This window comes from Coffea arabica, chromosome 3c, assembly GCF_036785885.1.
Source record: "Coffea arabica cultivar ET-39 chromosome 3c, Coffea Arabica ET-39 HiFi, whole genome shotgun sequence".
Taxonomy (NCBI): Eukaryota; Viridiplantae; Streptophyta; class Magnoliopsida; order Gentianales; family Rubiaceae; genus Coffea; species Coffea arabica.
Genome location: NC_092314.1, coordinates 4664119 through 4678117, shown reverse-complemented (window position 1 = coordinate 4678117; position 13999 = coordinate 4664119). Strand labels below are relative to the sequence as shown.

Below are 13999 nucleotides of genomic sequence, written 5' to 3'. Positions count from 1 at the left end.
TTTTTTATTGGTTCTGACTTATTTTCCTTGAGTTCAAAGAAACGACAGGTGATTGCATTGTTTATAGCGGAGGCAGAGTATATTGCAGCAGCTAATAGTGCTAATCAAGTTTTATGGTTACATTGCATGTTTGGTATTCTACAATACAAGCAGGTTGATCCTACGAAAATTTATTATGATAGTAAGTCAGCTATTGAGTTGTCCAAGAATTTAGTACTTCATGGATGTAACAAGCATATTGGTATCAAATATCACTTCACACGTGAGTTGGTTCGAGATAGAGAGAGGTTGAAATTGATTATTGCAGAATTAAATAGTAAGCGGCTGACATTTTTCACCAAGATATTGAAGATAGAGATTTTTGTCGAGTTGAAGAATATGTTAGGTATGTCCAAGTTAGAGGAGACTGGTTTAATGGAGGCAATATAGAAACACAAACCAAGCCTTTATTATTTGTTTATGCTGTCATGTGGGATTGGTAAGTAGTATTGTTGGTTGGTAGGGTGATCCCATGGGATTGAATTTCTTATGACTAGCAGAGTTAGTAATAGAAGTTAGCCGCCAAGGGGTTTTGATGTGTAGCCGTTGCGTCCGTCTTTTAGCCTTAAGAAGAAGTAGTAACCTCCGTTGTGTTTTGCATAGTGTAGCCAGAGCCTTGTTATGATTAATAGAAAATTTTCCTGTGCCTCAATATCGTTTTTTTTTTATTGTTTCTGTGGGTTTTGTGTATTTATCAATTTGGGTCCACCACCTCTTCCAACCATGATCTTAAGCATATCAGCTCACTTCCACTCTATTTCTTTACCATGATTTTAAGTACAATAATTTCCTAAAAAATCAAAAAAGAATCATATCTATGAATTTTGAGAAAAGCATATATATGCTCTAACATGATTCTACATATAATAGTGGATTATTAAAAATTATTAATTACATATTTTTGAAATGAGCACCATCGGTGTACCAAAAGCACTAATGATTATAACACTAAACATGCAAAGTTGAGTAATTAATTGAAACTGAAATTACACATAGACAAAAACTCAACTAAACAATGTTAGAATGGAATAGATTAGAGAACCATTGATTGATCTAACTCTGGAACTGGGGTTAAGACAGTCTTCCCAAGCAACTTTTTTTGTCCATGATTTGGCTATCATATCACCATCTTGAAATTTGTTCAGACACACTATGGGAGGCTGGAATCAATAGCTTGGACTTGGATCATTTCTAGAAGCTGATGATCATTATTGCTCAAATATTGAATTTGATACAAATGTCAGTGGAATCAACTTCGTACTTTCTTTTTTTTTCTCTTTTCTTTTGGAGTTCAAGCCTACCTACAAGGGGAAGGATAGAGGAAATGCATAGAGGGAGATTTAACCTCTACCCAAGCGGCAGATACAATGGGTCACGATACAGCTGGTTTATTGATGTATTACAGCGGAAAACGATGTAGATGAGCAACCTTTTCAAGAACATAATTCAATTCAATTGTTAGACGTAAAACTCTATTCCATGTCAAATTGGGTTTCTGGCTCTATCTTTTAGTTTGATCCAACATGGATTGGCTGCCTTTTGTTTGCTAATAAAGATTTTAAATCATGGAATTTCCCTGTAGAATGCCTTTAATTACGTGCCACTAGACTAGAAACGGTAATTGTTTAACAGATATTTATTCCAGGCATTGAAATTATGAACTGCAACAGTCATTTGCCTAGAAGTGAAAACCAATTGTCTTCAATAAAGGTGAATAAAAATCGATGAAGATAGATAGGTACTAGAAACTTAAAAGCAGAAGATGATAGGTGTGATGTAATACGCAGCAGTTGTGATCATCTTTCCATATCACATCTCGAAAGATCCCAAGATGAATGTGTGTTTGATTTGGGGTTTGATTCATCAAAAGCCATCGTAGCAGATAATGCACCTTACCATGCCATTGCTAAAGTACAAAAATTTCATGCAAATACAAACACAAAAGGATTGAACAATACATGTCAGAAACTCATTGCCACCAAGGCTTACACATCATCCTTGGTGTAAAGAAGTGTTCCTCTTCATCAGCCATGCACAAGACTGAGTAGCCAAGTGTAAAATGAAAATTTTGACGTGTCGATTCCTCATCTTCCATTACATGTTATAAAAGGAGCCATTTCCAAGCTCTAATCGCCGCATCCCCTCACCACAAAAACACACTACACTCTCCTCTGTTGTCAGAGAATGGCTCACTCTCATATGATTTCTCTTTCCTCGTACGTTCTTCTCTTGTTCCTCGGCTGTTTGGCTCAACTAGGGAGACCAGAGCCAAGGCTCGGGGGTAAAACTCAGTGCAATATTCAGAAGCTTAATGCACAAGAACCATCCTTCAGGTTCCCATCAGAGGCTGGTTTAACTGAATTCTGGGATTCTAATAATCCAGAATTTGGGTGCGCTGGTGTGGAATTTGAGCGTAACACTGTCCAACCTAAGGGCCTTCGTTTGCCTCATTACTCTAACGTGCCGAAATTCGTCTACGTTGTCGAAGGCAAGTTTCATTTCCCATCTTTCCATTATTTCTGGAAGTTTTTCTCTATTTTCTTCTTAATGATCGTATAATTGATTTTTTTCATGATTTAATCATTTTGGCATAATGCAGGTACCGGTGTTCAAGGCACTGTGATCCCTGGTTGTGCTGAAACATTTGAATCCCAGGGCGAATCATTTTCGGGTGGTCAGGAACAGCCGGGCAAAGGGCAAGAAGGTTCCAAAGGTGGTCAGGAAGGGCAAAGGCAAAGGTTTCCAGACCGCCATCAGAAGCTCAGAAGGTTCCAAAAAGGAGATGTCCTTATATTGCTTCCTGGTTTCACTCAGTGGACATATAATGATGGAGATGTTCCGCTTGTCACTGTCGCACTTCTTGATGTTGCCAATGAGGCTAATCAGCTTGATTTGCAGTCCAGGGTAAGAAAACTATCATTCCAAACTTGCCAAGTATTAATCAAAAAATAATCTCTTTCTGGGCATATTTTATTGCGGTACCATCTTAATAAAAAAAATTTTTTTTTACTTTCAGAAATTTTTCCTAGCCGGAAACCCGCAACAGGGTGGTGGAAAGGAAGGCCATCAAGGCCAGCAGCAGCAGCATAGAAACATCTTCTCAGGATTTGATGACCAACTTTTGGCTGATGCTTTCAATGTTGACCTCAAAATAATACAGAAATTGAAGGGTCCGAAAGATAAAAGGGGTAGCACAGTCCGAGCTGAAAAACTTCAACTGTTCCTGCCTGAATATAGTGAGCAAGAGCAACAACCCCAACAACAGCAGGAGCAGCAACAACAGGGTGTTGGAAGAGGATGGAGATCCAATGGACTTGAGGAAACTTTGTGCACGGTGAAGCTTAGTGAAAACATTGGCCTCCCCCAAGAGGCTGATGTATTCAATCCTCGTGCTGGCCGCATTACCACTGTTAATAGCCAAAAGATTCCTATCCTCAGCAGCCTCCAACTTAGTGCAGAAAGAGGATTCCTCTACAGCGTAAGCAAACACAATAGCATTAATACATAAATTTTGTTACGTGAAATGAGTGATTGAGTTTGTTGTTTGGTAATTGCAGAATGCCATTTTTGCACCACACTGGAATATCAATGCACATAGTGCCCTGTATGTGATTAGAGGAAATGCAAGAATTCAGGTGGTGGATCACAAAGGAAACAAAGTTTTTGACGATGAAGTAAAACAGGGTCAGCTAATAATTGTGCCACAATACTTTGCTGTGATCAAGAAAGCTGGAAACGAAGGATTTGAGTACGTTGCATTCAAGACGAACGACAATGCCATGATTAACCCACTCGTTGGAAGACTTTCGGCATTGCGAGCAATTCCTGAGGAAGTTTTGAGGAGCTCTTTCCAAATTTCCAGCGAGGAAGCTGAGGAATTGAAGTATGGAAGACAGGAGGCTTTGCTTTTGAGTGAGCAGTCTCAGCAGGGAAAAAGGGAAGTTGCTTGAGCTAATTATGTAAAAATAATCGTATATTAGTCCATGCATAGTCTACCAACTATATGTGTGAATCTAATTCCAAAATAAAATGGTCAATGGATGTAAAGACATGGCAATCCAAGCCTTACTACTGGCGTTGATTGCGAGAAGTTTGATGTTTGGTGACCATGAGTCAATAATAAACTATGATAATTAATGTAAAATTTTCCCATTCAGTTCTTGTTCCATTCCCTCCAGGTCCTCTATTGATGATTTTACAGCTCAGTCATGTTCTTTAGTTTTGGAACTCCAAGATACCCTGCATGTTCTTGAAGATAACATAACACCATTCCTGTAAGAATTTGTGTAGAAAGTTCACTGGAGCTTCCATGAAATAACTTCAAATAAAAGGAAAGGTACAATACGAACTTAATCTATGTTGTTTAGGCGGTCTCTCCCGTACCCCAAGTTACTTTGCTGCATAGACTAATTCTCCAAATGTTTGCAGTTATTCTTAGCTACAATAAAGATTACACAGATTCCACTTCTAGCCTGTCCTTCCCAATTGAAGCAGAGGAGTCTTCTGATTCAGTTGAGACTTGTAGTACATGATCAGGCCTGATTACCAAGTACTTCCAAATTTTAGTCTCAATAAGAAGCAAAGAAGAAAGTATTATCAGCTGATCCTCAGCCATAGAAGAATCAAATGATATGAACTAACATAAACAATTTAGCATTTACACTGGCTTTAACATAGCATTACCTGATTTGCCGAGGGAATTCTGAAGTACAATGTTCAAAAGCCAGTATCTCTCTGCTTGCTGAATGGGGCGTACTTTTTTGCCTCTAGCAGACTCCTCTTTTCCGTGACAAAACATGTTTTGGGAGTTCCCATTTGGTTCTGAAGTAAATATCTGGGGGAAGCCGTACAACTTGCACATTGGTTTGGGACTGCACTTGATCTTCAAGTCAGATATCTGTGCTTTGGAGGCGGAGTTGCCATATCCTGTATAGACATACCAAAATAAAAGCTATTAATCTAATGAGAAACCAATAGAACACAATTTCAATTTCAGTGCTGAAGGACAATACAGAGGGAAAGAAACTTGCATCTTGGACTCTTGATGTTCTTACTAGTCTTGTCATGGAAATCTTGAATTTGTTCACCAGAAGTACCTTTTATCACAAGATCAACACCCTCTTCAGCATAAAGCCAGAGGACATTAGCTTTGATGACAACAAAAGTACTACTAAATAGTGTCTGCTTCTCATTCAGCATTTTATGATAAGAACTCCCTATCCATCATAAATCTGATTCCAGATCCACGTTTTACACTTTACAGTGTTAAAACCACCAATGTAATTATCATTGTTGCCAACTTTTTGATGATCCATTTATAACCATTTTTCAACCGGTATTGTTGGATTATTGACTGTTGAAACTATCAACGCCTTTTTATGTAATCACAATAAGAGGTATGAACTTTGAAAAGTTCCCTTTCCTTATAATTCTTCATAGGTTGAGGTTGGATTGGGAGCTTTATCAGTTATCAACACAAAATATCAATACGGCGCCTAAAGATCTCTAGAGAGTAGAGAAGGACTGTAACCTAAGGGAACTGGAAATTCTACTGAATCGCCATAGCGCCTATTATAATAACCTCCATAAAATGCAACACAAAACCTCTATCATCCCCAAAAATTGAAAATATCAAAAGCAACAAAAGTTTGTGATGTGTCATCTAGATTTTAATGCAATGGTAGATTGCGACCATCAGTAATCAGTTTTGGCTCTTGAAAAGCCATCAAGGTTGCTGTTCCATTGCAGAGATAAACAGACCATAGCAATTTTCCTTTCAAGAAATTGAAAGTGAAAGCCAATGGACCCAACAATGAACAAATTAGTCATGCCTCACCTTCCATAAGCTTGTCTGACATAAACAGCAGAGATGTAAAAGTGCATAATACCTGCTGAGGAGATGAAGGAAGAACAGTAGAATGCAGTTGACCCTCATCAGTCGCGTGACTCTCGTCAACCACTAGTTGTTTTCTTTTTCTTCTAGCTTTCTTCCAACACTTCTCCATTTTGTTATGCCTAATTTCTTCCTTCATTTCTTGTCTGATCTTGACACTAATGTTACATTAGAATGGCATGCGAGAAATCCAGGAAAATTATAAAAGTAATAAGCATTCACATTCCTCTACAAATTATAAGCATTCCCCAGTAATAAGCGATGCTTAATTTTCTTAAGCATTCTATTATTTAGACTTAGATGCATCAAAATTTCTTATTAACATCAAACAGGGTCCTAAACGCCTAATAAAGTTACTAATTTTCATTGCATAAGAGGAGAACTTCTTAACTCATAACATGTCATACAAATTAAGCCATGAGCATGAACAGGATAAAAGAAACACTAACCATCTATATATATATATATATATATATATATATATGTGTGTGTGTGAAAGTAGTTATTTTTAATCAGAGTTGTTTCTCACTTCTACGTGGCCTACCTAATTGAAAAGAATTAACGGGTTCTGGGCCACTTGGTTTTTACCCATATTAAATTCTATTTGGATTATATTATATGTTTAAAAATTATATCTAATTTTAAAATAACTTTAAAAAACAACTAATCTTATCTTAATGATTCTGTTTTCTATCAAATTATATTTAGCCCATCATATTTAAAATGATGCATTTCAAGTGCTCAAATACTCAAGACTCAGCAATTCGGTTGGAATGCAACACTGATCTCATTCTCTTTTTCTCCTTTTACCTGAAAATTATGTGCTCATCACAGTAAAAGACAGTAGTCGATAGTTCTGTCTTTAATATTCTAATTTTGATGATTAACAAACTGTTAATGAAAAAGAACTAATGCTTTATTTGATTATTTGAATGAAAATTGTAGTATATAGTGGATTATCAAGTAGATACAATATATCAGAACATAGAGTTTCCAAGGCAAATGAAAGCAAAAATACACATTCTACATACTGATCAAGAGGAAAACATTATTAGGACATAAAATTATCATTCCCTACATGTTTTAGTTCTTGATCACTCGTTTGATGAATTCTGAACCAGTATAACGTTGCGTCGGTTGGAAAAGTAAGCAAGCATCTTATGCTTTGGTGGCAACTCTTCCTTAATCAAGGGGTGGTTGAGAAAATTATTGATCCAGTTTGTGATAGCTGGGAATTTTGACGAGTCAAGAATTTTCATCGAAACAATTTCCTCGTACACGGGGAGTTGGTAAGAAATGAAGCCAGCCACAAGGTCTACAAAACCAATTTTATCTCCTCCAAAAAACTTTTTCCCATTTAGCTCCTTTTCCATCTTCTCCAAGGCCTCCATAGCTGCTTTTTTGGCTCTTTCGTGGTCTTCACCTCTTGAACATAGAGCTTCCCATGCATATGCTTGAAGCTACATTAACAAGACATAATGATGAAGCATAACTTAGGATACAATTGTTCAACAATAGACTCTTTAAATAAAATACTAAGGCACGATTATTGAAACTAATACAGATTATGGCAACTAATAAGCTAGTCTGCTATTACATTGATCTATCATGTGGCAAGTTAGTTTAGGTTGCAAATTAAATTGGTAGAGAGTTAGCCGAAGTTTGAAAATGATTTTCATCAAGAAAATTAAGTTGCACACGAAGGAAGTTATTCTAGTAATGATCATCAAAGACAGCAAGCAAAAATGTTAATTACCTTTTCTGCAGCAAATTTAGCCCAGAAACGAGAATTGGCTCTTTCATAAGGATCTTGAGGCAACAACGGACTATGTTTCCACACTTCATCAATATATTCCAGGATTACAATTGACTCTGGTATTGGTTTTCCATCATGAACTAGCACAGGAACTTGTCCCTTAACAGGATTCAGCTTCAAAAGTAAAGGGCTCTTGTTGAATACGTCTTCTTCAATGTATTCATACTCTATCCCCTTCAGTTTCAGTGCCCACTTCACTCTTAGAACATATGGGCTCACCCAAAATCCCAAGAGCTTCACTCCCTGATTTTCTTCCATTTACACTTGGTAGTCTTACCGTGCTTGGGCACTGGCATTTAATAGTCTTTGTTGGAAGAGCTATAGTTTGTGATCATCGTATTTGACCATTATTATGGAGACACATCATGCATGACGACATCAAAATTATGATATTGTATGGCATTGACCATTTTATGTTATTTTTACTTTTTAATTTGGACTTTAAGGAATGCAAGTGATAATTGGATTGGATTGAAAATGCCCTTTTTAGAATTTAAGGCACATCTAAGGTAGGTCTGCCAATCGGGCTATATGAGTTGGGCTTTCATAAGCTCAGATTCAACTCATTTAATTTGTAACACTTTCGGATTTCGGATCATGAGTTTCGAATTAATAAATGTGAAGATCATACTCAACTCACAAAATATTCGAATTTTTATCCTTATTCGGGTTTAGCTCAATCTCACTTATTATTCCTCAATTTTCTTAATATAATTACTATAACTATTACATTGTAAAATTAATTTAACATTCACAAGATTATAACACTAAAACTAAACATAAACAAGCAACAGTTCTTGTAAAGTAAATAAACCAAGAATTTTTCAACAGTATTTATATTTAATTCATTCAAAATACATGGAAAATGGTAATAAAACATGGGTCATAAGCCAATACAACTTCAACGGTTGGAACTTCCTCATAGCTTTATGATTTGAATCCAAACATACTTGATGATTTGTGTTTTTAGACAAAAACAAATCAACCAATATTGTGTCAATACAAAAATTTATTAAACCAATAAGAAAAATTAGTTTCAGTTATGGATTATCAATATTGGCTCTCAAGAAAGTTCATAAAGGAGTCTTCAGATGTATTTTTGTATTTTATAATTTGTATATATTTAGTATTTAATAATAATATATTTGAATAAATAATTATATATACTATCAAAAAATAATATTATATATATCATTATATATATATATATATAGGTAATTAAAGGGTCAGGTCTATATCGAATTTAAATCTAATAAGGCCCAAGCTTGACTCTCTGTTCATATTTAATTCGGATCTAATTTTTAGGTTCAATTTTAGACCTGCTCATTGAAAGGTTGGGTTCATTGGATTTTGGGCCCGAACGAATCAAGTTCGGGCTGACCCGGCTCTATTGACTGTCTTAATCTAAGGATCAAGTAGCCATTCATTAATAAATTGTCCACACCTTCTCTTCAGTAAATTTAGCCCAAAAGCGTGCTTGGGCTCTTTCATAAGGATCTTGAGGCAACAGGTGAGTCTGTTTCCACACCTCATCAATGTATTCCAGAATGATTATGGATTCTGAATTTGGTTTTCCATTGTGAACAAGAACGGGAACCCTTCCATGAACACGATTCAACTTCAACAGCAAAGAGCTCTTATTGTATGTATCTTCTTCTATGTCTTCACACTGAATCCAGTCCCCACTTCACCCTTTGAACAAATGGGCTTTACGCAGAATCCTAAGAGCTTTACCCCCACCAGTTTCTTCTATTTTAGAGTTAGAGACTTGGGAAATTCGGAAGCTGCAAAATATAACCCTGGTATCTATGAACTTGTAAAAGAGCAAGATCAAGTCATCTAGTTGAATTTAAGCAAGCAATACGCTGGTGACATGAAGAACAAATGGCCTTGATTCTGGGACTTAGTCAATCACCATCCAAATTGGATTTTGTTTCTTTGCATTGACCTTTTCTATTTTCTTCCAGTATTTTAACTTTCAATCTACTGCAGATACTTAAAAAATTTCGAATACGTACTTTCTCATTTTTTTGTAGATTAGTTTACATGGTGAAAAATGATTCTTTTAACTTGTTAATGTTTCCATATAGAAGACTAGCAAAAATGTTCCTTCCGTTTGGTAACGAGTGATCTCAGCCAACAGACTGGTTTTGAATGGTTTTGGGCTTTACTGCAACATGCAGTCAGATTTAGGCTTCAGTGGAGTGTTAGGCAGTAACTTTGACATTAATCTCTGTCTTCTGCTATTTGCATTACTACTTATCACCTCATTAGCATAGCAAATAAATGTCAAAAGAATATTTCAGACTTAGCCTTTACCGTACCGAAGTTGCATATCTCGAGGAAACTCAGTTCAACCAGTTTCTTGAAGCACAGATGAAAAAAACTCAGCTAATAAGCCCTTTCACTATACAGATTTCAACAGATTCTTTTATTTTGGACAGACAACAAAAAGGTCCAACACAAGTACCTTGTACATCTACAAAGCTGCCTAGTTTTGTCGAGTGAAACACTGCAAAACGTCTCCAGAACAGGGATGCGTCTGTTAAGCATTTCGGCAAGAATCTTTTTCATCAGATATTTCTTTACTGCGTTTTGCGTAGTAATCAAACATCAGATCCTTTGCTGGCAAATCATCCTTGATCACTGGATGGTTGAGAAAATTGTAGATCCAATCGAATGTCGCTGGGAATTTTGATGAGTCAAGGATTTTCATGGATCCAACTTCCTCAAAAACAGGCAGTTGGTAAGAAATAAAGCCAGCTACAAGGTCCACGAATCCAATTGTTTCCCCTCCAAAAAACTTTGTCCCTTTCAGTTTCAGCTCCTCTTCAAACTTCTCCAATGCCTCTATAGATGATTTTACAGCTTTTTCACGCTCTTCACCTCTCGAACATAAAGCATCCCATGTAGACTCTCGAACCTGAATAATGCATAACATCAATACGAAATTAGGCTTCAATTGAAGCTCAAATCCCTTTTTGTAAAATCAATTTCTAATGCAGCAAAACGCTTTCATCCCCCCCCCCTAGCTATAAAGTAGCATGGGAGAAGATAAGAGCATGAGCTGCAAAATTTTTTATTTTTTATTTTGGTGGAGAACTGGTAAAAACTTCTGCTACGACGAAGGGTTGTCATAAGAAATGCTCAATTTTTAGTTTTTCGTGCTCGTGCTATGAATTAAAGGTAGATTCGAGGATCAAGGGAGAATTTATTACCTTCTCTTCAGCAAATTTAGCCCAGAAACGTGCTTGTGCTCTTTCATAAGGATCATGGGGTAACAAGGGGTTCTGTTTCCAGACCTCATCAATATATTCAAGAATGAGTATGGATTCTGAAATTGGTTTTCGATTGTGAACAAGAACAGGCACCAATTTCTGAACAGGATTTAACTTCAAAAGCAAAGAGCTCTTGTCGAATAGATCTTCTTCAATGTATTCATACTCAACACCCTTAAGTTTGAGCGCCCACTTCACCCTCTGAACAAATGGGCTTGCCCAGAATCCCAAGAGCCACACCCTTTGGCTTTGCATCGAGAATTTTTCCTAATCCTCCTCCTCCTCCTCCTCCTCCGCGGCCGTATTTGATCCTTTTTACCCTGTTGTTTTCCTGGAATTTCTTGGAGAATATCTCGAAGACTAGAGAAATCACATGAACAATATCTGGGCTTGTCTAATCTTTGATCTCATTCTTTGCGGTTCTCAATTCATATAATTATCAGTCGACACAAGGACTTGCCCACGTACTATGCAAATGATGACAGACTCAGTAATTTGTAAGATTTACTTTTACAGAGATTGGTTAAGGAATTCTATGAAGGCTAAAACAAAAAAGTATAAATGAGTAAATTTTTTGGTAGTTGACTCACCGTTTCAACTATTTGTTTCTTTACATTTTCTATAAAAAAAAAATTATATTTTTTCCTTTATAAGAAGATAGCTTCATCAGGGATTAAAAATGGAGCTTTCTAATCAGTAAAGCTGGCATCACATTCCATGGTGTCAAGCTTCTTGATAGGTGCAAACAAATATTGGTCGTCGTAATCATGATGAACTTGTTTTTTCACATAATTTGATCCGCATATTATTGTTTGCCTCAATTAAAACCAGGCCCCATAATGTAAAGCGACAGGAGAAACCAACAAGAAGGCACGTAACATCGAACATCATCATTTTTTTTTTTTTCGGATAATAAATAGTTCAGTGGATTTAGTTCCAGTCACCACCATAGCATGATGGACCATATCTTCAAATGTGCAGTCGTGGACAATGCAATTCAATCGAAGACATAAGAGACCCTCTCACGTCAAATTCACTAATCTTGTTGGGTGACAATTGTTTTGATTTTATATGTGACTTGAGTTAGTGAAATTTACTTGACAATGTCTCATTTGAACAATCGAATTGGAATCGAAAACTTCCGCAACTAAGAATTTAAAGTCACAAACCACGCGTTATAGGGATTCTTATGATCATCCACTCGAACACACAACCTTTTCAACCTTTCATGAAAAAAAAAAAAATGATCTATCCTTATCAACACTACCGGCTTGTGCTCGCACAAAATCATTTGTTTTACAAAATTTTAGCATCACATACAGGTGAACATGTGGTCTCCATTAACCATACACTAAAGTACGCACCTTACGGATCGCCCTCGGGGCTTTGGTCTAATGGTAGTATCCTAATTAGGTGAGTATCACTGTTAAAAATTGAATTTCCGGTGGAACAACGCCCACACGGCTTAGGCAGGTTGGTGTAGGACACGTGTGGACTAGTCTGGTGATTTAGGATACCACACGTGGTCATATAACAAAAAAAGGTTTGGGGCCACTTACTATAGTGCTAATTAATTTTACTTTCTAATATAATAATTTTTTCAAAATATTGTTGGGGCAATTCATTAGTAATTCGTAGGACAGTTTTGAAAAATTTGTATGCTTCAAAAGGGTGAAAATAAAATTTTATGGATCTACACAATAGCCGCACATATAAATTGCGAATGTTGGGATCCTTTGAAAATGTTAGTGATTGCCGCTCATGCAAATAACAAAAGTAAATTTCACGGAAATTGGTTTTAAAATTTTTTTTTGATTTGAAAATTAACTTGTTAAAGAATTTTATGAAATTAAAAATACGTTAAGGAGTAGTAGTTTCTCAGGTAATTATTTTATGCATATGGATAGTTAATAGTCTAAAATTCCCAATAAAACAACAGAAAAAAAAGTCATTTTTTAAAAAAAGGCAATGTTTACTAGAAGCTAAGAATCCACTAAAAAAAATGGGGGAGTAGTAGCTACAGTTACATGACATTGCATACGAAATTCAGGAGCTGAGTTTCTAGGATAACAACTTTTTTATTTAAATGTAGAACAGAACCTCGAAACTGGCCTAAAGTTGCATTAGTCTCAAAAGTTAATAGTTGGAGGGTCAAAAGTTAAACTTTATAATAATTTGAGGGCCATTGTTGCGCATGTCCAGCTATTTTTGTTAAACATAACAGTTCAAGTTGACAAAAGGACTAGAATTATATGTTTTAATTAATTAGATGGCTAAAACTTATTAATTAATAGTTAAAGGGTCAAAAGTTAAATTTTGTAATAGTTGAAGGACCATTGGGATATTTTGCTCAAAAAAAAAGTTCCCATAAGGCCTTCCTTAAAACATGCTGAGTTTGTTTGGATAAGAGTTTATTTGCATGATTTATTTAAGATAATTACTGTAATACTTTTTGTGATGTGACGTATGTAAGATAAAAAGGTGACTGGAAAGATAAAAAAATGGTTGAAATTTGTGAAGTAAATTTTTTTATTTGAAATGAAGGCAATCCAAACAAACTCAGTGTATTCAATAATGTGTTCTAACTCTCTGAACCATGTGGCACCTTGATTTTCGTACAGTGTTTGTTGTCAACTTCCGAACCCTCCAAGCGACCTTTTCGTACGGTACGAAGGATCGAACAGTAGCTACCATAGACATAGCCGTGTGCGAGAGTGTGTGGAGAGGAGATGGTTGAGTTTATTTTTGTATCTTACGGCAAAAGTTTTACAAAGAAATATCTTCTCCTAGTGGTTAGGAAAATAACGGATTTAAGTGAATTTAATCGTGCTATGAGTATCAATCCAAATGCCGTATGCACTAGCCTAAAAGAGTTTAGAGGGGCTCATGCTCCAATTTAAGAAATGTTTTGATTAGGCATAACAAGTTAAGAATCTTTGGGGAGGGAGAGTTGGGTTGGATGATACGGAGAGA

General features: G+C 36.1%; 2 protein-coding genes across 2 annotated transcripts; one reads left to right on the top strand and one right to left on the bottom strand.

Annotated features, from left to right (window-relative positions):
* Positions 1-2157: 2157 nt before the first annotated feature.
* Positions 2158-4195, top strand: LOC140037583 (11S globulin seed storage protein Ana o 2.0101-like). The gene is made up of 4 exons (XM_072081985.1): positions 2158-2527; positions 2639-2943; positions 3056-3517; positions 3597-4195. The coding sequence occupies exons 1-4, from the start codon at positions 2224-2226 to the stop codon at positions 3987-3989; spliced, it is 1464 nt and encodes a 487-aa protein (XP_071938086.1). The 5' UTR covers positions 2158-2223; the 3' UTR covers positions 3990-4195.
* On the bottom strand, positions 3601-11707 carry LOC113734293 (uncharacterized). The gene is made up of 8 exons (XM_072083275.1): positions 10967-11707; positions 10297-10671; positions 9193-9417; positions 7689-8006; positions 7011-7392; positions 5928-6078; positions 4723-5135; positions 3601-4577 (listed from the first exon to the last, which is right to left on the bottom strand). The coding sequence occupies exons 1-5, from the start codon at positions 11279-11281 to the stop codon at positions 7027-7029; spliced, it is 1599 nt and encodes a 532-aa protein (XP_071939376.1). The 5' UTR covers positions 11282-11707; the 3' UTR covers positions 3601-4577; positions 4723-5135; positions 5928-6078; positions 7011-7026.
* Between the last annotated feature and the right edge of the window lie 2292 nt (positions 11708-13999).